The sequence below is a fragment of the Astatotilapia calliptera genome, chromosome 6 (genome assembly GCF_900246225.1).
Source record: "Astatotilapia calliptera chromosome 6, fAstCal1.2, whole genome shotgun sequence".
NCBI classification, from domain to species: domain Eukaryota; kingdom Metazoa; phylum Chordata; class Actinopteri; order Cichliformes; family Cichlidae; genus Astatotilapia; species Astatotilapia calliptera.
Genome location: NC_039307.1, coordinates 15,507,214 through 15,531,749, shown reverse-complemented (window position 1 = coordinate 15,531,749; position 24,536 = coordinate 15,507,214). Strand labels below are relative to the sequence as shown.

The 24,536-nt window shown below is 40.0% G+C and overlaps 1 protein-coding gene across 2 annotated transcripts; it reads left to right on the top strand.

Annotated features, from left to right (window-relative positions):
* Window positions 1-161: 161 nt before the first annotated feature.
* On the top strand, window positions 162-24,046 carry pik3r6 (phosphoinositide-3-kinase regulatory subunit 6). 2 transcript variants are annotated; one of them, XM_026170532.1, is made up of 21 exons: window positions 162-263; window positions 9,511-9,595; window positions 9,700-9,804; window positions 10,209-10,300; window positions 10,536-10,604; window positions 11,099-11,231; window positions 11,467-11,536; window positions 11,656-11,854; window positions 12,714-12,861; window positions 13,921-14,007; window positions 14,865-15,108; window positions 15,367-15,654; window positions 16,430-16,529; window positions 16,754-16,876; window positions 17,574-17,681; window positions 17,830-17,932; window positions 18,025-18,089; window positions 18,272-18,362; window positions 18,450-18,511; window positions 22,237-22,346; window positions 22,546-24,046. In XM_026170532.1, exons 2-21 carry the CDS (start codon window positions 9,547-9,549, stop codon window positions 22,700-22,702), a joined length of 2,403 nt encoding a protein of 800 aa, XP_026026317.1. In that variant the 5' UTR covers window positions 162-263; window positions 9,511-9,546; the 3' UTR covers window positions 22,703-24,046. The 2 variants fall into 2 exon arrangements, with proteins under 2 accessions (XP_026026317.1, XP_026026318.1); XM_026170533.1 differs by lacking the exon at window positions 162-263 and adding an exon at window positions 8,504-8,625.
* The last annotated feature ends 490 nt before the right edge of the window (window positions 24,047-24,536 follow it).

Below are 24,536 nucleotides of genomic sequence, written 5' to 3'. Positions count from 1 at the left end.
AAAACCAGCATTAAACAGTTTAAAATGGCTTTACTGCCACAAACACCAATTATGATCTGTGACATCTATCTAGTCATCTATCGAAGGCTCGTGCTTAGATGATCATTTCTGGTTAAGCGCTCTGATTGGTTTCCGGGCAGTGGGCGTGGTCAGCAGATTGTTCTGCTGTCAGACAGATGACTGGAGTGAAGCGACAGAGACGCAGAAATAGTACAGTAATTTAAGAAGAGCGAATGAAGCTTCCTGCATTAGCTCAACTTTAGGTAAGTTTCCCTAAAAGCTAGAATATCTTCGTTTCACCAACTGCTGACATTTTTAGTTTACTTAACCCGCTGCTCACTCGCGCAAAAGTTGGTGTCGACGACTGTTAAATTGTAGCTAACATACTGAAAGTGATGAAAAATAATTTGCATGCAGTTGTGCATTCAGTTTAAGGTTAAACTGTAAATGGCCTGCGTATTTTTATTGTTTATGCTGTTGTTTTACTTCAGAGATTGGCCGCTAAGTTTGAGATATGCTTTTTTGTTTATGTTGGCTTTCTTTCTTTCTTTCTTTCTTTCTTTCTTTCTTTCTTTCTTTCTTTCTTTCTTTCTTTCTTTCTTTCTTTCTTTCTTTCTTTCTTAACATTGTTTGTGTTTGTACACTGGTACACGATTTTGTCAGCAGTATACACTTACTGTGATATATGGAGATAAGATATGTCAGTGGTTTTAAAGTAGAGCTCCAGGCAGAAATATTTGACAAGAAATTCTGTAGCTGTTGCTCATGACAGCTGCAGTGCCTGGTCTCTCTCGCGCTGTGTGTTGTTGTTTTTTTATTCCGACTATATTTTCTGAATAGTCTCTTACGTGCAAGCTAGCCTGTTCAAAAACCTCCCCACATCCTGGCTTGTGACACGGGAAGACAGGGGGGCGGCGGTTTATTTCAAGATTAGCAAGATTTTGATAACAGTGCCTGATCTGATTGAAGCCCCGGCTCTCTGTTGTGTCTGTTTGAGTCTAAAAGTAAGCCGGCATTTCCTCCAGCTTCCTTGTTTTAGATCTGAGCTTCCTGGCACCACTTTGGGGTTAAGTGGAATGATGGTTAGTTGTAGTTGAAGAAAGCAGATGGTCATTTGTGGGTAGTGAATCAGCAGCTATTTTGAGGGGGGAAAATGGATGATTGTCTCTTTTTAGGCTGTCTGTGAATCGTGATCACTGGTTAAGCAAATGTGCAACAATATCTAGTGAAGCAAAAAGAAATGTAATGTTACTTAAAATCAGACTACTGATGTCAGCTACTGGGTGAGGTTTTTCACTGACAGATGAAGGATGGGTGACTTCACTGCTTAAAATATTTAGGCTATTACCTCATTGACGCGGTTTTGGTTTGGACGGTGTTCAAGGGGAACTCATGAGTATCTTGCAATAGCGGGAATGAACAACAAATGATCATAATATAAATACACAGAATAAGGAAAATTAGTTGCACTTCGTTCATTATAAAGATAACCTTATCAATGCTGCGGTCACTCATAAACAGTTTCTGGGGTGAGTCAAATGCCTGCAGTGAGATAATGCAGCCAAGAAACATGTTCTGGAGTGTTGAGAGGATGACCAGAACAGGTGCACCATGAGACACAGGACCGCATTTAAACTGTCTCGTGTCAGCAGTGGAACAGAACTTACCTATTTAATTTAAGGATGATTAATTATTAAATATAGACTTTAATAGAACTTGCCTATATAAGTTCTATTAATAAGGATAATAATAATCATTAATTATATACTATACCCAATATGCTTATTGTGTAATCAATTATTAATGTGTTCAAAATAACAATAATAAACAATTAATTACATAATTAACTACATAATGCTCATGCTGTAAGCCATGAAACAAAAACAGGGTCAGTGTCATGTGCTGATGTAGTGGCGTTTCTCCACAAAGGATTCTTAGTTCTTAAATGTCAACCACTTAAGGGCAACATTTGGGAGAATTTTGGGAAATGTATCTTAAAGGCATCCTAACAATAATCTCTAAAATAATCTCTAATTTTGTTTAGTAGATCAAAAACCAACAGATGAGAATGCTGGCCCGCATGAGAGCACTGATAGCGCTAGAGACAATGCATTACATTTGTGTTCTGCTGGGAAGTGTTTGGTTGGAATGCTGAAGACAGAGAAGAAAATTCTTAGGAGGAAAAAAAGTGCTCAAGGAAATACTTTAGTTTGTGGCTACGGGCTACAGAAAATGTCTTAATTGTGTCAAGATGGGTCAAGATTGTTCCTGCATCATCATAATTATTGTTGGTCCAGGATCAACACTGAAACTGATCGATCATGTTGTGATGTCATAGCTTTGTGATGTGGGGAGCAAAAGTAAAATGAATAAATAACAAAAAATGTTTGACAATGTAGAACTCTCTTCTGGAACAAATATATTATAAAATACAATAAATTAAATATATAATACATTTGGCTTGCTGTTTGCCAAATTTGGCTCAGCAATGTTGGTTTGACACATAACCTAAAGACATGGCAGGAAGGACTTGGGTAGTTTCAGGTGTTGTGGGTCACAAACAACTTAATAAACCTTTTAATAGCTGCTGTTAAATTTAGTTGGAAGAACATCCTCCAACATATCTTCAGGCTGTGTTAACTTCTACGGCTTATTTAAGAATTTGCAGCATAGTCAGACGGCGTGACTTCCCACTACCAGTTACTTGAACTAATGTATTTTCCATATGTTGTATACCATCCTACAAACCACAGTGCACTCTATATCACTCGTTATATAAACAAGAAAATTGAGAAAACTGAATAAACATATTAACAAAAGTGTATTTTTAAAGCAGGTTGGAAAAATAAAAGATATATAAGAGATATGAGATATATGAGAGAAAATAGGAAATAAAATAAATCCTAATCTTTACTTTACTTTAAAATGAATCAAAACAAGTTGGTCAAAATGGCAGCTGCTTTCGTAAGAACAGCTTCACACGTTTGAGCATTTGTGGCTTTCCTTATCGTGAGTGAACTATCTCTACCAGTTACGCTTTTGGACAAAACATTGCGTTTTAGGGTGCCACTTTGCACTACAAGCGTGCGATGACGGCTTGTTTTTTTTCATAGAGTAAATTTTCAGATAGCGAACTTTACTGAGAAAGCTCTGTTTTGAAACTTCTAAAGTTTTTTTTTGTCACTTTATAGTTTTCAGATACAGCTTTGGACCAGTGTTAGCCCACACAACCGCTGAATTTTCCCAAACACAAATTCAAAAACACAACCTTGCAGAAAGTGATTATAAAACACACTTAGTTCCACGTATAGCAGATGCCAAAATACAGACGGCCGCAGACTGGCCTCACTTTGAGACACTACCCTTTTGTTTGTTTTAAGGGACATAAAAATAAATGGCAATACTTCTTGGCACAGTTCTGCAACTGTGGGTTCCTTGGAAAGTAGTGGCTCCATCGTAGCCACATGTGTGAAGATCTATTTGTGCTGCTGTTTTTCTTTATGTGACGCACTTGGCACATCCTGTGGCGGTAGCAGCGGGTCACTTTACCCCAAAAGATTTTTTACTTTTTCAAAGTTTACAGCTGTGATTCACTGTCGCCCATTTTTGCCCACTGTGGCTGAATAAGATCTGATATGTGGTTAGACTGGTGATCTTGGGCAGCAAACGAACAATGTTTGTTGTTGAGACCTTTGCAGTAATATTACTGACTACTGCAAGAACAACTACTTGAATTGAAAAAATATATATCAAAACATGAATGTGAGTTAAAGTCCCTATAGGCTATATACTTTCAATAAGGGCACTGCTAACACATACCTCAAACATTTATGTCAGTCAATGAATAAAATTAATTTTCTTATTACATTTCAATCAGTCTTTAGCCATGTGTGTATGAGAGACATTGCACTTGATTAAACAGATAGACTGATAGCAGGGATACCATCTCATCTGTTTGACGGACAGTACTGTAAAGTATTAGGAAACCCAGCCAGACTATTTTCTTGGTTGCCATGTAAGGGAATCAGCTGATTTGTGGCTATATAAGCAAACAAAATATGTGAAACCTATTCGCTGCTTCTTTCTAAAGATGTCTTTACAAACAAGCATGGCAGAACTGCATGTGAAGATTGAATAGCTGATTTAGCTGTCTATAAAAATAGCTTACTATTCATTAAGACCAAAAACATAAATCATTCATACTTCTCTACAGTGCTCCGGTTATCCTCAGGTCTTCTGTCTGAGGTCACAGCTGTACTGTTCTTACAATGCTGTCTGTGTTCAGAGCTGTCGATCATTGAGCTGAATGAATTTAGATGTATGACTGAATGCGAACACTGTTCCAAAATACTTATGTAACAAATGTAACAATAATATTTCAGATGAGTTTCACTTTCATAGCAATGTTTGAGGAAAAGCAGAAAAAAGCACTGTAGTCAGTGTTATGAATGTGTGTAGCTAAACTTGTAGCCTTAAGGGTTTTGCACAAAAAGTTCCTAGTTTGCAAATACTGAATTTGTGTATATCAGCCAGTACAAGTTATGTTTTAAGTGCTTTGTGCGTGGCATGATGTATTTGTTCATGGGTGACTACACACAAGTAAGTGTTAGCTTTCATCGTCATTTGGGTTAAAAATACAATTTTTTGCAAAACTCTTGTTCTTGCGTGTTACCTAATTTAAGCTAAACGCCACATCCTCACATGAACCCTAGTGGTCCAAATGACCCACTTCTTACAGGCAAGGCCTTACCAGACACACACACACAAACTCTCACATGCAGACCTTTAAGGGAAACTTCTCTCTGTCTTGTTTTGTCCAGCTTCCTGTTGCCTGATGGATCTAGCATACTACACTAAGAGGCATATCTGGTGCATGTAAACCTTTAACTTAACTTAACCAGATCCTCCGATCTGAAACTAAAAACCTAAAAGTTTTGTTGCAAATATTTGTATCTCCCCTAAGGAGGAGATAATTCCTTGTTGGGCAAGTTTACACACAAACATGTGCACATTCAAGCACCCAAAAGGACTTCCGCATATTGTCCATTATGTTGATGCAGGAAATCAATTTGATTGATATCCCTTGTTGCTCATGCAAGATTACATGTCTGTTTTTGAAATATCTTTGCAGCTTTCGCTTGTGCAGGTGTGTGTCTGAAAAATTATAGCAGTGTTCAGTTACCTTTGCTTTGTTGTAATCACAGATGACAAACTGTTGGTTATTGAAGAGAGGGACTGTTTTGTTGCTCAATGTGAAGTAATTCACACGTAGAACAAAGTAACAGACAATCAGTGTCTATTCTGGGTTGTATTGTTGTCCATTTCCTGTGTTATTCTGATAACTAGTTTTCTCAATTTTTGCTTTGGGTTTTACTTTATTTTTCTTAATTGACTTCAGTGGGACTTTACACTATGTCTTTTTTTTCCTGAAAAGAAAAAAGAAGTCAAGGAACTTGTTTATGCTTTTTACTGTAAGTGATAACTCACTGTACCACACGCATTAATATTTATGTGAACGAGTCCAAAAGGTGTCACTCCACACTTGTTTTTCAGGTATTACTTGTTGTCTACTTGTGGGTAAAATTGTGCAGATATGTACTGTTGCACTCTGTCCAACTCTGATGTGAGAGACGATTAAACCTGTGTCTGTCAAAAGACCCTAAGCTATCCTAGGTTGGGGATTTCCAATCAAGCAGACACACATATAGCCTCACCTCCCCTGCATGCATCTAAACACCACCTTTCTCTTGCTCTATGAGCACACTTCCACACAGTGCTGTCAGGCCCTTCCTGTTTTCTGAGATGTCTGCAGTGTGCCTCAACGGAAATGAGCGCTCCTGTTTTCTGTTAGGTAGCACCGTCCGAGGCTTCAGCTGACCACTGCAACGCTTGCCAATGACTGCTTGTACAAGAAAGGTGTAGACAGTTGTGTACTGTAATGTAATCAGGAACTGAATGGCATTAACCGTAAATTGTCAACACTCATGGGGAAATTTGTGTCACTGGCATGAGGCCAAAAGGTAAGTGACAGGATGGGACCTCTATATTGACCTACTTTTTTTTTTTTTTTTTTTTTTTTTAAATTATTAACTGTTTGGGTTATTTGTAAGGTTTCAGTGAAATTGGCAGGGCCAGAATGTGCTTTATTGTGGACATGGTGATAATATATCCAGAACAACGCAGCAAAAACACAGGAAGTACAACATGTGAAGTTGGAACTAAGCTGAAAACCGGACTGTTTATACACCTTGGGCTTTGGTAATGAGAAAATGAATGGGAATGAGACACAGTTAAAAACAATGAAGTTAGTCAAGAGAAATAAAGTAAAAAAAATAAAGCAAAAATTGAGAAAACTAGTTACCATCCTAGATATAGGATTGCAAAACAACAAGTCATTACAGTTATCAAAAGGGAGTCATGCTTTTGCTGCCGTTGTAACAAGTCACCTCAGGCATCAGATTTATGCATCAGTGTTTGCAAATCGAGACTGAAGGCATACCTTTTTTATCTTTGGGAACTCTTTAATTTAATTAAATCTAATTAAATTCAAATTAAATGTAATTAAGTTTATTTCAAAGCTTTTGGTTTTATTAATAAAGAAATTCTCATTCATTCCTAAATCAAAGAATCAACTTTGTCAGAAGAAGATGCTATTGGAATAGTAAAGAAATTAAAGCATGAACCCCAAACTTCAAAACTTGCAACACTAGAACAATAAACTCAAACTTACCTATATTCACAGGCAGTCCTGAATTTAAATACATGAAAGTTTCAGACTATGAAAATGTCAGAGCAGCTATGCAAACAGTAGGAATGTGGTCATCTCTACCAAATAATCACGTGATCTACTTAAATGAAAAAAGGGCTTTTTTGTTGTAAGGTGCACCATGGTAGTGGTAAGTCGATGGCACAATATGTGTGTGAGTTGTTACAGTGGAATAGTATTTGTGCATGTAGTTACTTGTTTATTACCTGTCTTTGTTTCTGTTTCAGCTAAAAAGTATGAGTGTAATAAATCACACGATCATATGTGTGTTAGGTAAATTTAACTTGACTTAATCTTGTGATTTTATGCATTTTAAATAAACATTGGGTATTTGCTGGTGTATGTCTGCAGTTGTAAATTTTAGCATTGTATTATTTTTGTGCATATATATTTTTGTCAAAAACATGACATATTGCTGCATGAGGATTGCAAACGAACACTTGATACAAAATAGTTTGGAAGAAACCTGAACGTCCAAATAACAAGTGTGTTTTTTTAGGAGGTGTAAACAAACCTTTTATATTTATTTACATACCATATATGGATATTGTAATGGATATTGGTAGGACTACATAAGACGACTTAAAGTTCGATGCCTTGATCATGAACATTTTTTTCATTTCAATGTAACGCAGTTAGAAGTCCACCGTCTCACCTTTTGCAGTGCATTTATTGCAGACTGGGATTTCCAAACTGCATATTTAGAAATGCTCTCAATGATAGGGTACATCTATTTTTAAGTTATTTCTGAGTTGAAGTTACTTCTCTCTTTCTCTTCTCTCTCTCTCTCTAAATATAGAGCATTGTCTGCCCACTCATTTGACAGAAAGGAAGTGCTACGTATGTGTCAGCTCCTGTACTGCATTAATGGTTTCACTTGAAAAAGCCAACATAGAGTCTACACTTGCAACCGTGTGTCAGTGAGAGCCAATGTATGCATTTGCGATGCATGTTTATGTGCATGCATGGCTAGTTTTGTGTCTGCATTTGTTTATACCTTAGAGAAACACAAAAATGAAGATAATATCTTGAGCCCTCCTGTGTATTAAAGGGGCCAGCTGCACAGCTGAAGATCTATGAAGAGAAAAAATGAGTGAGAGAGAGAAGGGGGAATGAAAGACAGTGAGAAAGAGAGTGATCATGGTAGAGGCAACCGGAAACTTGTGGTCAAGCAGGCAGCGTTGAACTGCTGAGGCAGCGCTGTTAACACTGTTTTTGAACACGCTGCTTTTCTTAGAGGGATCAGGGCTAAATCCATCATACTAAGTCCTTTCATTGTACAGACCCATTCAGTTGAATGACCTGAATCAGTGTGTGTGTGTGTGTGTGTGTGTGTGTGTGTGTGTGTGTGTGTGTGTGTGTGTGTGTGTGTGTGTGTGTGTGTGTGTGTGTTAGAGAGAAAGGGAGGAAAAAGGTCAAATGGGTAAACTTAGAGATGGAAGAATAAGTGGCAGGTGTAAAAGTTTATAAACGCCAGAAACCAAGGTATGAGTAAGAAGTCTAAAAATAGAAACAAATCCAAATACGTTCATTTCAGAAACCTGCACAGACACCCCCCCCCCCCCCCACACACACACACACACACACACACACACGCACACGCACACGTACCCACACACCCCTCCACACACCTCCCTTCTTCGTAACCAAAAGTAACTGAGCTCGTGCCCACAACTCTTAGCCTCATACAAAAGGAAATACATTCAGAAATGAATCGCTGTCCTCACTTGCGTGTGATTCACGGTCTCACTCGCTTTCAGTCTCTTTGACTCCTGTGACTTACATGTCAGTACAGCCTGTGTAGTGCGTGAATATAGCAGACTTGGGCGATATATTTGCCTGTCCCTATATGGAACAGGGTAAGTTTATGTTATATTATCTCTATTTTACTTTGTGTGTTAGAAATGGATTTGGATGCTTTTTGGTTATAGTGCCATCGTGTATGAAACTAAGAATATAGCTTTTGAGATTTTGTTTTTATTTGTTAGATACTAAGAGGATATCTACTATAGATTCTAAGTGAAAACACTTAGTTGTCATATTTTTATTTCTGTGAGTCTTGGTATGTTATGCTCCCGTCTTTTGCTCCTTCTCTGCTGCAGTTATTTTATTCAGCATTTTTCTGAGTAGTGAAGAGAGCAAATATTTATAACAAGCTGTCTCCATAACTGCAACAGTTCCTTGAAAAACAGGGTGTCTTCCTGATCTCATATACCATTTATCATGAACATAAAGGATCTGAAACTAAACTAACCATGGCCACAATGGGTGGTTAGTTCTCAGTCTTGGGCAAATATCACAATGAATTTGTATTACGGGAGATTTACAGATGACTCATAAACCTGTGTGGGACTTTCTACAAAGTAACTTAAGCACGGGAAGTAGGCTGTATTAATTATAGACACTTTTAATGCTTTTAGGTTGTTCGTGTGGAACCAGTTCTAATTATTTTATCTGTTAACCTTCAGTATGTGGTGTGAGGTGTGTGAGTGTGTAGGTGTTCACGTAGGTAGACTTTGAACACTTACCATACACAAATGCAAAACATGTCTCTTCTGAAGATACATTGAAATAGAGATGTATTGTCACTGTCTGAAAACACATACAGTGCTGGTATTAAAACAAGCCTTTCACTCTGCCCTTAGACAGGCAGAGTGAAAGGCCGTCTGTCCACTTAGTGTTTGTACGCAGACATGACAGAACATAAGTGACGCTCACTTTCCATGTCTATTTCCTGTCTACAGCTGATGGACACATGATGTGTGTGAGACCTGACCAACATGGCCCTATGGGATAGCTCAAAAAACATGTGTAGTATGGAGCCTACAGGTACAGATCACCCACTCAAATAACTATACACAAAGCTCAGTTATGCAAATTTAAAACAGAATCTTTCAGACTTAAACTCCCAGTGTCTCAACTTTTATTATCAGCTGACGGCTCCCCTACAGTTCCAGAGCCAGAGCTCTACCGGAGCATCCAGGCTGTGCTGCCCAGAGAAACCGACCAGCTGCAGCAATCTGACTGTTTCAACAAAGGTAAAAACAAACCAGAAAAAAATCTCAATCGCCTTATCCAAAATAATATCAGATGTAAAAGATGTGATAGTGTTTGTCTGTGTTTACAGCTGAGTCCGTTCTCATGTATAAGATTGCCTATGAGCCACATCATGTGATTATTTTTACTGTGACCAAGTCTGTTCCTTTTTGTAAACTTTTCCACTCAGAGTAGATATTTAGTGAAGCCAGTAAGTATTAGTAGTAAGCACTGTGTGGAATGTTTAGCCATGTCAGCAAAACTATGACTCATTCTGTTGGTAGTCATCAACATCTTTTGGATTTGCACTGGTATGGAGAAAAATTTGACACCTTTGGTGAGTGTGTTTAGTTTTCTGTGTTAAAAGCTCATGCGTGCATGTGTGTGTTTGTGCATGTGTGTGCAGGGATGCTGAGATGGACGCTTCATAAGAAGGTTCAAAAGAATCCTGCAAGTAGCTTGTCTCTGGTGTGGTTACTGATAAAGGAGCTGGAAAAGGTACTTGATCTCTAAGTCTCTGAAGCACTACCATTGACACTCTTAAATTACAATTTTAAAGGAAAACATCACCATAAACCAACAAATGCTGACAGCAAACACTGGAGGTTTTGAAAAAAAAATGCTTCCCTTTTCACACAAAGGAAACTGCAGTTATCTGGGATTCATAGAAACTGAAATTGGATTATTTTATTGAAATATGTGCACCCTGTCATATGATGTGTTATCTCTGCAGGCGGAGAGATGGGACTCTCGCAAATGCATCATCCCATTGCTCCACACACTGATGTATGCCATTTTCCAGGTATGGTTTGTCTGCCGCATTAGTACTCTGTGAAAAGGTACACAAGAGCTGTTTGTTTCTGTTAATTCACTTATTTCTTGTTGTTTGTTTGCATTCTAGGCTTGGTTTTGTTAACGTGAATATAGCTAGCTAAATACATTTAATTGATATATGTGTGGTTATTCTTTTCAATATTTATAAAGTGGTTTACTGGACTGCAAAAATAAAATAAAACCACGCATTGCTTTTAAAGCATGTAAAGTAGTGTGTTTCACTATGGTAATGTCCGTAGCACCTAATAGAAGAATTTTGAGAATTTTGTGTTTTAATTCCTAGAACAAATTGACTTAACAACACTGAGAAAATTATCATTCATAAGCATAAACGCAAAGTTGTAGTTGTGACTTCTACTTGTATTGTAAACCTTGTGTGTGTGTGTGTGTGTGTGTGTGTGTGTGTGTGTGTGTGTGTGTGTGTGTGTGTGTGTGTGTGTGTCCTTAATGGTGACATTCCAGACAGCATATATTCCAGATGAACTCTACAAGCGGGTTTACGACTTCTGTAAGAGGCTGCTGACGTTTCCTCACCCCTATTGCACTGTGGGCCTTAGCTACACAAGACAGATAAAAACTGAACGCTTCATTCCAGGTATTATTTCTGACCTTGACATAGTGATTGAATTTAAAATATGGGGTAAGAAGCTTGTATATGTTAGAACAACATGTTTAAACAGCTGCTGAGGCAGATCAGGGTCAAAAGAGATTGTGCTTTTAAGATTGTGGAACTCACTTCCATTGGACTTAAGATCAACGGACATTTATACCTGTCTCTTTTATGATTATTGCAACCATATAGTACCATTTAATGCTGCTTTAATCTACAGGTCTAATGTACCAGAGGATGGTCATAGCTGAGCAGAGATTAAAAACCGTGCATTATCCCTTCCAAGAGAGGTGAGTTAACTCTAAATAATGTACTTATTGATTGAGTTAAACCCTTTTAGAACTGGATATTTACATTTCCTCAGCTGTCTTCTTTGTTCAGTCTTTAAGTCTTTTTTTTATATCTGCAGGGTTTTTGTTTTAGCTGAACCAGAGGTCTTCTCTGAGTCCTTGGTAACAGTTGTGTCGGGGGATTTTGAGGTATCAGCTACATCTTCAGGTCAATTTCTAAATCCTCTAGATCACATGCGCAGTGTGGTACAACACTCTATACAGGCTGCTTTAGGAGATGAGCATTGCCATGGGCCAAAACTCGCTCAAGCCCTCAAGGTCAGTACACTTGTTCTTATTATTGGAGTTATGTTTTGTAGCAGTGTAAAGTTAAATGTGGACATTTTCTATATGCCTCACTTGTTTGTTTGTTTGTTTGTTTTTAATTAGACCTGGTATAGAAGTCACTGTTTCATTTGAACTTCACCATCTAGGACAAATGTGACTCACATAGTGTGAACACATCCTGGTCCCTCTCCCCACTCATGCAGAATAAATTTTCTGAGAATTACAGTTGAAATTAGTCAGTGATTGGTGGAAGTAAGATCGGATGTTTGGGTAAACATACTGCAGAAAAGATGACGATCTAGCGAAAGCATTGAGGAAGCACTGCTGAGTTTAACAGGTTCTGTAGAAAGCCATTTAATTATTTATTTTTAATAATACTAAGTCATACGAAGAGGATATTCTGTATTTTTTATTATCACGTGAATTGCGCGGCAGACCACCGCCGCTGGTCGCCCGCTAAGGACAAGACGTGAATATGTATTACACTTGTGGGGAGGCTCAAGTCAATGATGAAGGGTGCACAAAGCAATCATGCGCCTGACCTAGTTCAAGTGACATGCTTGAATCATGTTTCTGTTGGTGGCAAGAAGGAGCTCTTATATAACAGCTGGATATAAAATTGTGTAGAGTCATACCAAACATCATGAATAACGGGGTGTTGTTTCTGAGCTGCATGGTGGAAATGTCTCCTGGCACCGGTCCTAAGATAGCACCTCAGCAGAACACACACAGGGGCAGGCATACGCACATTTATGACCTCTCACCTCTTTGCTATGAATACATCATCTGTATATGTTTATTTTCCCGAGAGCGTGTGTGTTCAGCCAGTTGTTTGTCTGTTTTGCAACAGGACATGGGGCAAGAAGTTGAGCCATATTTTCAGGAAGTGTTGGCGTCGCTAGAGCAGAGCTTGGAGGAGGGCGTCAGAGGGGAGGGGGGAGTGCTGAGGAGCCGTCTTCTCCAGCTGTACAACGAGATTCTTGCCAATGCAGACTCAGGTAGGATTTCTCTGAAAAGCAAATGCAGAGCTGTGCCAGACCACATTTCTGTTGGCCAAGGTTCGTCTGTCTGAGTCATACATGAACTTACAGGTTTAGGTAGACATGAAAGAAAGTGAAAGAAGTTCAAGAACCACAGTCACATCAAGAGGCAGAAGCCAAATGGAAAATGAAAAATCAAGAAGTGATAACATCTGGTGTACCTGCTCTCTTGATATTAATTGATAAAAATAGTCATTACAGTCTCCATGAAGTAGAAAGAAGGTGCACATGTATAATTTATAGTCTTTATAGTCCTAACTACCCTTATTTAACCATCTTAAGCTTGGAATCTGCTGACCTGTTGGGCATTCAGGGCTTTTTCAGCTTGCAGTCAGGGGAGTATTGAAATGCTAAGGCTCTTGTTTTTTTTTTTACTAAAGTAATCTGTGAGTACTCTTTACATTCAGATCAAAAATGCCTGCAGTGTCACATTTCAAAAATTATTGTGGTTGGGAAAAATAGACCTTTGCAAGTTTCTAGGGCTTTGTTGGGTTGTAATTATAGCAGGATAATCAACAAAAATGAACGAGTGTAGAAATTATGTCGTTGCAAACTGTATGACAGAAGTTCTTCATTTGGTGTGTCCAAAGCATCTCAACATTAAAAGGGCCAAATCTCAGTCTAACCAAGCTGTGAACTGTAAACCAGTCAGTGTATTTTTCAAGCATTATCTCTGATGGACATGTTTTATATAACAATGTGGCCTGGATTCATCGCCTGTTGCTAAGATCAAACACGACCTTCTGTTTAGCTGTTTCCCCCATGGCCAATGTGTAAAGTCAGCTGTATGTATTATTAGTATTTCCAGGTATACATTTTCATGACACTCTTTTCCCTGCTGTTATCACATCGGTTTATCTGATGAATCTGCCCTGGCTTCATCACAGCTGGAACACTGAAGGATAGACAGGGGTGTTTACACAGAGGAAGTTGTAGAGTTAGCGAGTGCTTTTTTTAATATTCATTGTGACAGTTTTGGTCTCTTCCTCTCTCTGCTTTCCGCTGTGTGTGTTGCAGAACCATTGTCTGGTGGACCACTATGTGACTGCCCTCTTCCTAACCCAGAGATGAGCTTCCACCTGTGGACAGCGGATCTGGATATTTGTGAGTGTCTCTTAATGCTGGCGGGACTCTAGAGGATGTTGTTGCAAGCTGAGATGAATTAGGCCGAGACTTGGGTGATACACCAAAAATAAAAAATCCATCATCTGACTTAAGGGGAAAAAATATGTTTTTATATCTTTGCTGAATTGCTTCCTTGTTTGATACTAGAAACATGATGCCAAGTTTGGTTTTGTTCCACAAATCTACCTTTTGTCCTTTCTCGCAACAGTAATAGTTAAAAATTCAGTCCAAATCAAAGCTTATTGAGAAAGAGAAGCTTTTTTAAATAGTTAGTGCAGATATGATTTCATTCAGTTACCAAATAACACTTTTTAATATACCTGAAACCAGTAAAGTCAAACTACAAGAGTCAGTCTGACACTGAACATTAATTAACATTGATTTCACTTATCAGAGATTAACACACTTAATGCAACAACATAATTTAAGCCCATATTGAACTGAATCAGTGGAGCCCTCAGAGTGACTATAGCTGAAGCGAGTGTACGTTTATTGAAATTTAAAATGATTTTTAAATTAAAACTAAATGTGTACACTGCAGTCTGGCACAATAGAGAATACCTCTCTGAGCACAACTAAGGACTCCTACTGAAAGATTCACACATAATTGGGAAACTAGTTTGTTGAAGATGTGACTTAAAGCAGCATCTGAAGTAGTCATGTGATTGTGTAGACAAAAGTATGACAACTGTCAGTAAGTAATGCGGTAAGACCAGATGTGACATTTATTGAAAGGACTCACATACTGTAGCTCAGTGTATATGAGTCTATATGACTCCATATGAGTAACATTATCTGTATTGCATGTGCATAACAAATGTTCAAACTGTTGACAGGGCGAGAGCTGGCCAAGTGGCTTCGATCCAGTTCCATGTCAGAACAGTTCTCCATCATTGAAGAGCAGGAGGACCCCGAGTTGGGTGAATCGCCCATTGACATGATGCCATGTGACATGACGCGCTTTTCCATTATGTCCAACGACAGCGGTATTGAAAGGGACCTGCCGCCCAGCACTGAGCCGTCCCAACTGCCATCTTTGGATGCCGTCAGCATGACTGGACCATGGGAACAATCCAAAAAGTAAATCTAATAATTTCTATTTCGTCATAATAACAAGTTTCATTGTAGTTTGCATGGTTTAATATGCAGGTTTTGTACTGTAGCATAGTGCAAAACTCCGGTCTGTTTTCCAAAGCATGCTTTTGAGCCACAGTATTTCATGTAAATTGCCCCCAAAGTCATGTGAAATATGGTTGTACCTAAAGGTCCTCATCAACAGCATGCATACTGTAGGAAGCGTTCATACAATGATTTAATGCTCATACCTTCTTGTTCCAGTGAGCAAGACTCAAAACTGTTGAGGCGCGGAGGCATCAAAATGAAACCAAGCGTAAAAGACAGTATGGTGCTGATACAGGAAAATATGGAGGACCAGGCAAGCCTCACAGGAGCGGGAGGAAGTGGAGGGAGGGGAGGAAGAAGAGGGATGACTTTGCAGAGAAGAGCAGGAAGCAGTGTGATGCACAACCCCTTCTCCAAGCAGCAGAGACAACTTACTGCCAGGATAGTCATCATGGGGACTGATAGGGTGCTGGGCCGCCTAGCTAAAGCCTATTACTTCTTCAGGTGAGGGACTACTCACATCACACAATGAATACAGTTTTTGATGACGATGCATTGACCAATTTTGCTTTGGCGCTTTTAGTATTCTAGGTTCTTATGTGGCCAAATATATAGCTTTTATTTGTTTGCTACTGCAAGCTGTGACACATCATTTATGATTTCTGCTACTTTATTACGCTATACTGTAGTCACTTTCGAGACAGAAACCAACAGAGCAAATTTAGCAGTGTCTAAACAGATGCAGCTGGGAACTGTCTCTTGTGGTTTAAATCTACATGTAGCTACATAGGTTTTCTTTCTCATGACTTTACTGGTCAGTGTTTGTTTGCGGTTTTTTCTCACTAGATTAAGTACACAGTACCTGGAATGTCTTTTTACAGAGAAAAATTAAAGTAAGCATGAGAAGCTCAGATTATTCAAATAGAGGATATAAGCAAACTGTATTTCTGTGTGATGTTAAATGTGTTTGTTGTAGTATAACAATGACCGCTCTTTCTATTTTAGGGAACATATTTTAACTGTGTGACAGTTGTGCAGGTACATTAACTGAAAAATGAAATAAAATGATGTCATAACAGCAATAGGAAGCTACAGTAGGAGGAAAATCGTTACATCAAATCTTGAATTACAATTTGTGTTCACAGTTACTTAGTTTACTTTATTACTGGTCTATGAATCAAGAGTACTTTTTCTATTGTAGGTATCTGGCTAAATGTTAAAATCCAATCATGCTCAACACACTTTAAACTCCTCATGAATCTCTGGTTTGCTTTTGCAGAAAAAGGGAAGCACGAAGGCTTTTTCTCACAATGAAAGTCGACCTCCAGTTTTACTACATCCCTGTTTGCAGTCCCAAGAGTCCCAGCTCCCCAGTTAAAGTAAGGGAACTTCCTCTTTTCAGCACACCACTGATTATTTGGTAAATAACAAACCTCAAAAGATAAAAAAAAACTGAATGGCTTCTGTTTAACCAGAAGATCAGTATGTGAAACTTCATATTCACAAAGTTTAGTTTATTCTCTGCAGTAGTGGATTGGTGCTTTGATGTAATGAGCCACATTTAAGGTATTTATGGTTTCATTTCCATGTTCCTTGTTTGTAGGAAAACCACCAACAATCCAAGGGGGATTCCTGCACTCTTGGTTCCTATTTGAGCAACGTTGACCCATGGTACAACTGCAACATCAAGAGCTTGGGTAGAATGATTCCCAACCTGGCTAAAATGGTACGATAAAACATATTTAAAAGCAGGGTTTTGTTAGATACTTAAAATGTATAACTAAATGAGAGTGGAGAATTACTGTAGACAGTGGCAGTGTGTGTTGGAGTGCTTGAGGTAAAGCACAGGAAATTGCATTGCATAACATACTGTGAGGAAAATAAATATGTTGATTTCACTGAAACCACAAGTAAAGTAAGCTTATATCAAAGATTTCTTGACACTGCTCTGTAAACTCAAACAGGAAATAGAAGACTTCTGAAACTGGAAAATGAACAGTGATATACATGCATGTAAACTACTGTTACAGTTCATTGTTTGATGTGAGTTTGGCATTTGAAAAACGAAGAAGTTTCTTCGTTGCAGAAACTTCTCAGTATACTCTGGCAAAGCTATTTCCTTCTTTCTTTTCCTCATACTTAGATTAAATTCATATGTAAAATAAAGTTTTATATGCCATCGCTTTGGGTTCGTATGGTGCATAAGAGTTCAAACTGAAACACAAACTCTGAAACTGTCAACTTAAAGAACAGTAGCTTTAGCATAGTACCAAAATTAACAAGCGCTGTTGCATTTCCTGCCTTTCGTGGACTATTTAGTGACATCTATTTCAGATACAGTTGATTGATGTGCAATCAAAATGACTATGCAGTTACAACATTGTGCAGTCAGGTTAATTTTACAGGTCTTTTGTTTTCTATAGCAACAAGCAAGCAGCGAGAGGCAAAAAGAGCCCTTCATCTCTGATATAATTTCCTATTATGTCCGTACTGGTCAGCAGCCGGTCTACTTCGCTATCTACTTTGTTAAGGTAACATTACATATTTTCTTTGTGGTCTTTTTTTTTTCTTCTTTTCATCAGTGAAAACAAAATTTATTCAACACAATGCATGTGAGCATTGTCAGTGTCTTTTTTCAAATATAAACAAATTTTTTAAACGTTGTGTCATTTCCATTAGATCTCATTCAACATCATGACGAAGGAGCCAGTGGAGGAAGTGTTTCTTACCCATCTGGACATGGAGTTCCCTGAATTCAGGCATATCACTGCGTCAGTTAGAGGTAAATTGTTCTTAGAAGTGTTTTTCCCAGTATTCTATGTTTTACTGTAACTGTGCACAGTCAAGTTTAACCACATTCCTCTAACCAACAAGGAGATAAACACAGGAAGAGCTCGGGGGAGGTATGCGGAGCTATGGTCTCAATGAATTACAGAAAGGTAAATTTCTTTTTTTTTCTTGGATTGCTATTAGTGCTAGTTTAGCCAAACTTCTTAACAGTTACCAGAAGATGTGCTGAAAAATTTCCCACTCCTGATTCTGTAGCTTGTGTTGATGCATTTGTGTGAATGCTTAACCACTCATTCTCACTTGTTTGTGTCGTGGTTCTGTATGAGTGCAGGTGACATTAAGTGGCCGTGACATCGATGAAGGGATTTCGGTCAGGATGACAGGTGCTCGGATCAATGCCATTCCTTCCAATGAAGCAGAAGGTGCAGAATTTTCTCAATGAGTCATGCTTTCAGTAGTTTTGTCAATACGTTTTTAAGTTCTGTGTTTTCTTATCCTTTATGTTGTAGATCTAAACTGTCTGACACTGATGATAAATGAAACCTCCGTAAAGACGAAAAACAACACTGTGGTGAGTTGACCAGATACCACAAGCATATATATGTATGTATATATATATATATATATATATATATATATATATATATATATATATATATATATATATATATATATATATATATATATATATATATATATATATATATATATATATATATATATATATATATATATATATATATATATATATATATATATATATATATATATATATATATATATATATATATAGCAGCTGGATAGCGTAGTGGTTAAACTACACGCCTTTGGAACAGAGGATCGCAAGTTCGATTCCTGCCTGGGGCGTCTGTATCCAGTAAGGGTCCTAAGGCTAGACCCCCTATGCTAAGCAAGCCTACCGCAGACATGAGCGAGACAGATAAATATGAAGGCATGCCGGCTCGGACGTCGCCCGGATCAACAAGGTCCGCGTCAGGTGTTGAGGAACCAGGGCACCCTGACGAAAAGTGGGCTACTGGAACAAGAAGGCATCGGTGGGCGAGGGACGAAAACAGGGCGTTGTTGGAATGCTACTACGCAAGTAACCCCGGCGGAAGGGGCTACATGAATAGGATGAGGGACCTATGGATTCTTCGATACCCAACATCCACAATGACGGCGAAACAACTAGTAGTTCAGTGTTCCAACATTCGAAAGAAGGGACTGCTCTCACAGCTAGAGATTGACGAGGTACAACACAAATGCTACGGCAAGGAGGAGTCAGGACGCCAGGTCAGGGGGGAGATATCATCACCCCCACCCGAGATTGGGTACATAGCCCCAAGTGCGATAGGAGAAGGATCGTTGAGTGCGAGAGGAACTGACCTGAAAAATAGGATCATGGCCAAGCTTGAAACCTGGATCCCCCGTAGCCGGTTACCAAGATTACGTGAAGTACCCTCAGAAGGTCTGCTAGATGATGTTAATGCAGCACTACGGGCAATACCTACAACCACGATTACCGACACTAACAAGCTGATCTACAATACGGCAGCAGTGATCAGTGAGATGCTTGGCTACAAGTTGAACAGCCACAAGGGGCAGTACCCTCCATGGAGAAGGAGGCTAGAGGGCAAGATCAAAGTAGCACGGAGGGAGGTTAGCCAACTAACGGAGTTGCAGAAAGGTGCGACAAATAAGGTGCATAAGAAATACAGCAAGCTGTCCATACCTGAGGCCTTGGAAACTGCCAAGCAAAGACTCACAGCCTTGGCCAGCCGCTTGAGGAGGTACACCAGAGAGATAGAAGGCAGGAGAATAAACCAGCTGTTCTCCACAGAACCAGCAAAGGTGTACTCTCAGTGGCAAGGGAACAATAAGAGAACAGCACCACCAAGGCTGGAGACGGAGCAATACTGGAAGAGCATATGGGAGAAGGATGCAACCCATAACGGCAATGCTCAGTGGCTAGAGGATCTGAGGGCAGACCACAGCGACCTCCCTGAACAGGGTCCAGTAACCATCACAGTGGCAGATATCCAAGAAAGGGTCTCCAGTATGAAGAGTTGGACAGCACCAGGGCCCGACATGGTTCACGCCTACTGGCTGAAGAAGCTGACTGCACTCCACGAGCGTCTGGCAGCACAAATGAACCAGCTGCTAGTTAACGAAAGACACCCAGAATGGCTAACTGAAGGCCGGACGGTCCTGATCCCCAAGGACCCCAAGAAGGGACCGGTCCCCTCCAACTACCGACCAATAACCTGCCTCAGTACTACATGGAAGCTCCTGTCAGGCATCATATCGGCTAAGATGAACAGGCACATGGGTCAATACATGAGCGGGACACAGAAAGGAATTGGCAAGAATACCAGAGGCGCAAAACACCAGCTACTGGTAGACAGAACAATCAGCCGAGACTGCAAGACCAGACTGACCAACCTGTGCACTGCCTGGATTGATTACAAGAAGGCCTATGACTCAATGCCCCACAGCTGGATACTGGAATGCCTAGAATTGTACAAGATCAATGGGACCCTAAGAGCCTTCATCAGGAACTCAATGGGGATGTGGCGTACAACACTAGAGGCCAACTCCAAGCCCATAGCACAAGTTACCATCAAGTGCGGGATCTACCAAGGAGATGCTCTGTCCCCACTGCTGTTCTGCATAGGCCTGAACCCCCTCAGTGAGATCATTAACAAGACTGGCTACGGATACCGACTACGGAACGGAGCAGTTGTCAGCCACCTCCTGTACATGGATGACATCAAGCTGTATGCCAAGAGTGAACGAGACATCGATTCACTGATCCACACTACCAGGCTATACAGCAATGACATTGGAATGTCGTTCGGACTGGAGAAGTGTAGTCGGATGGTAACAAAGAGAGGGAAGGTAGTCAGAACTGAGGGGATTGAACTACCAGAAGGCAACATTGCAGACATAGAGGACAGTTACAAGTACCTGGGGATCCCGCAGGCAAATGGGAACCATGAAGAGGCCGCTAGAAAGGCTGCAACCACCAAGTACCTGCAGAGGGTCAGGCAAGTCCTGAGGAGTCAGCTGAATGGTAAGAACAAGATCCGGGCCATCAACACATACGCCCTGCCCGTGATCAGGTACCCTGCTGGGGTAATAAGCTGGCCAAAGGAGGAGATAGAAGCCACTGACATAAAGACAAGAAAGCTCCTGACCATGCATGGAGGGTTTCACCCCAAGTCCAGCACCCTGAGGCTGTACGCTAAGCGGAAGGAAGGGGGCCGGGGACTGGTGAGTGTCAGCACCACAGTCCAGGATGAGACAACGAACATCCAAGAATACATTGGGAAGATGGCCCCAACTGACCGAGTGCTCAGTGAATACCTCAGGCAGCAGAAACCCAAGAAAGAGGAGGGAGACGAGGAACCATCATGGAAGGACAGGCCCCTGCACGGTATGTACCACCGGCAGATAGAGGAGGTGGCTGATATCCAGAAATCCTACCAGTGGCTGGACAAAGCTGGACTGAAAGACAGCACAGAGGCACTAATCATGGCAGCACAAGAACAAGCTCTGAGTACAAGATCCATAGAGGCTGGGGTCTATCACACCAGGCAAGACCCCAGGTGCAGGCTGTGTAAAGATGCCCCAGAAACAATCCAGCACATAACAGCAGGGTGCAAGATGCTAGCAGGCAAGGCATACATGGAACGCCATAACCAAGTGGCCGGCATAGTGTACAGGAACATCTGTGCCGAGTATAACCTGGAAGTCCCGAGGTCAAAATGGGAGATGCCCCCAAGGGTGGTGGAGAATGACCAAGCTAAGATCCTGTGGGACTTCCAGATACAGACGGACAAAATGGTGGTGGCTAACCAACCGGACATAGTGGTGGTAGACAAACAGAAGAAGACGGCCGTAGTGATCGATGTAGCGGTTCCGAATGACAGCAATATCAGGAAGAAGGAACACGAGAAGCTGGAGAAATACCAAGGGCTCAGAGAAGAGCTCGAGAGGATGTGGAGGGTGAAGGTAACGGTGGTCCCCGTGGTAATCGGAGCACTAGGTGCGGTGACTCCCAAGCTAGGCGAGTGGCTCCAGCAGATCCCGGGAACAACATCGGAGATCTCTGTCCAGAAGAGCGCAGTCCTGGGAACAGCTAAGATACTGCGCAGGACCCTCAAGCTCCCAGGCCTCTGGTAGAGGACCCGAGCTTGAAGGATAAACCGCCCGCAGGGGCGTGCTGGGTGTTTTTTTTTTTTTTTATATATGTGTGTGTGCAAATATTTTTTAACAAAGTGCATTATTTTGCAGGAGCCGCCAAAGTTTCGAACCAGCAACATTAAAATTCGCACTTTGGAGAGACGTTCTTTCACTGTTATACTGGACAGAGATGATTCCAGGACCTACAGAAATGTGCAGAGGTAAAAGAGTGTAGTCTAAGTTGTATTGTCAGTGTATTTTGCTTGGTGTCTCATTGGTAAAGGGAAAAAATGTGTGATGCTACATTGCTAACAACTACAACAGTACTAGTTGGTAAAAGAGAGCTGCAGTTGGTTCGGGAGCTAATTAGCTTCCACGCAGTCCAAACTGATCTCCATGTTAAATATGTTTTTGTTTTAGCATCGAGGTCTCGCCCTGTGTGGATCCAGGATACTGTGTCCAGAAAACAATGAGGTCCAAATACAAGTTGGAAGAGGATAAAGATGCTGGACTGAGCAAGTACATGAACAAAGGACTTCCTCTGCCAATTAATACATTTGCTGGCATCATCAACTGATGTGATGAAGTGACCCCACAGAGACACTTTTAGTAGTTGTGGCAGTGGCAATGACCTTTCTCTCTTTTAAACATCTAATCCAGCAAATGAATAGAAATCACCTCTGAGTCATGATGAGCTGCTTCCGAAACTAGAGTTTCACTCCGTCAATCTGAAATGACTGGCACATTGACTGGCAGTACTAGTGTCAACTTTTGCAGTTAATGAAATAATCTGTAGGCTGCTTTTATAGTCACAGGACAACTTTTTTTTTTACTGCAGGTTATGATTAAACCTGACGGTGTTCATTCCTTTTGAATATCCTGCTGTGCCAGCCGGAATAATTCCAGAGTACAATGTTGTCTCTGACAGTGGAGAGCTCAGCAACAAGCAAAAGCACGTAGCTGATGAGTATTTGGATCAACAGTCATGTGGCATAATAAAAACTCAGCAATCTGGAAATTTTGCTTCAAAAAGCTATCACTTAGTGGAGCAGATCTGATTTTGTAACAGTTGCTCTACTTCATAGACACTACCGTTTTCTGCTTCTTTGACACACACACACACACACAAACACACACACACAGTATACACACAAGAATGCTGACAAACATGACCTGTCACCTACTGAAATATTCAAATTATTGAAAAGCTGGTACGATGACAGCTGTCGCTTCCTCTTGCTTTTGTCCTGACACAATCTTTCAAATACCTTTTTATCCATATACATGTTACATAATGTAAGCTGTTAATAGGGTGCTACTGTTTACTGTAGTTTTTGGTTTAGTGTTTGGGAACTTTTTTGAATTCTAGACTCACACTGTAAAAACTAAAACACTGTGCAATGTCAGATATTACTACAAAAAAAAAAACAGCACGCACAGCTACTGTCTACCAAACAGAAGTGACAGATTACAGTTTGCCTGCCTTGTAATGTATGTGACAAACAGCTAAACAGTGGTCAGTAAATGTCTCCAGTCTGCTGAAGTGTGAAAATTACCCCTAAGACCAATCCACGTACTGCACTGTGTTAGATGAAGTAGATAAGTTGCACTAAAACTGCATAATTGTTGATCAATTTATTTTAGGAAAAACTTTGTGTGAGGTGTACAACATGTTACTGTGTAATTGTAATTACTGTATATGTCATAATTGTAGAAACATTCGTGTGACATGCAGTCATCATATGATATGCTCTGAGTTCTAGATGTATGGCTGATTGAGATCTGACACAATCATTGCTTCAGATGTTTATGCAAAAAGGTTGTGTGGCTATAGGTGTGAGTCTGGGGGGCAAAGGTCTCAAACTCAGGAAATGGAAATGATGCGTTACGATGTATGTGGCAAAAAAAAAAAAAAAAAAAATCAAGTGTGTGTATGTGTGTCAAATAGCATTGCTGGGTAAAATCACAAGTTTGAAAATCATGATATATTTTGCACATTATTTTCTTATATATCATATATGGTTCCAAATGTAATTGTGTAAATAACCGTGATTGTGTAAAATAAATTTAGTTTTTTTTAACTTGGAGTCTTGGATTCTTATAACAACCACGGGGGATTTACAGTGTTATGTGCATAGATTGTTGGTCAAAGTCGGCAAGATTTAATTCAAGGGATTATACAAAAAGTTTGCATTAACTGTTTAGAAATTACAGTCATTTTTATACACAGACCCCTATTTTCAGAGGTTCAAAATTAATCGACAAGCAGTTTCATGGCCACCTGAGACGTCTTCCCTTGCTTTATTGTGAAGCAGTCATTCAAAAAATGCTTTTCACTGTAATTTTAAATATCAGTTCCAAAGAGAACCTTTGGGAAAGCGAAGATTGTCGCCACTAAAGCTGAAAAAAAA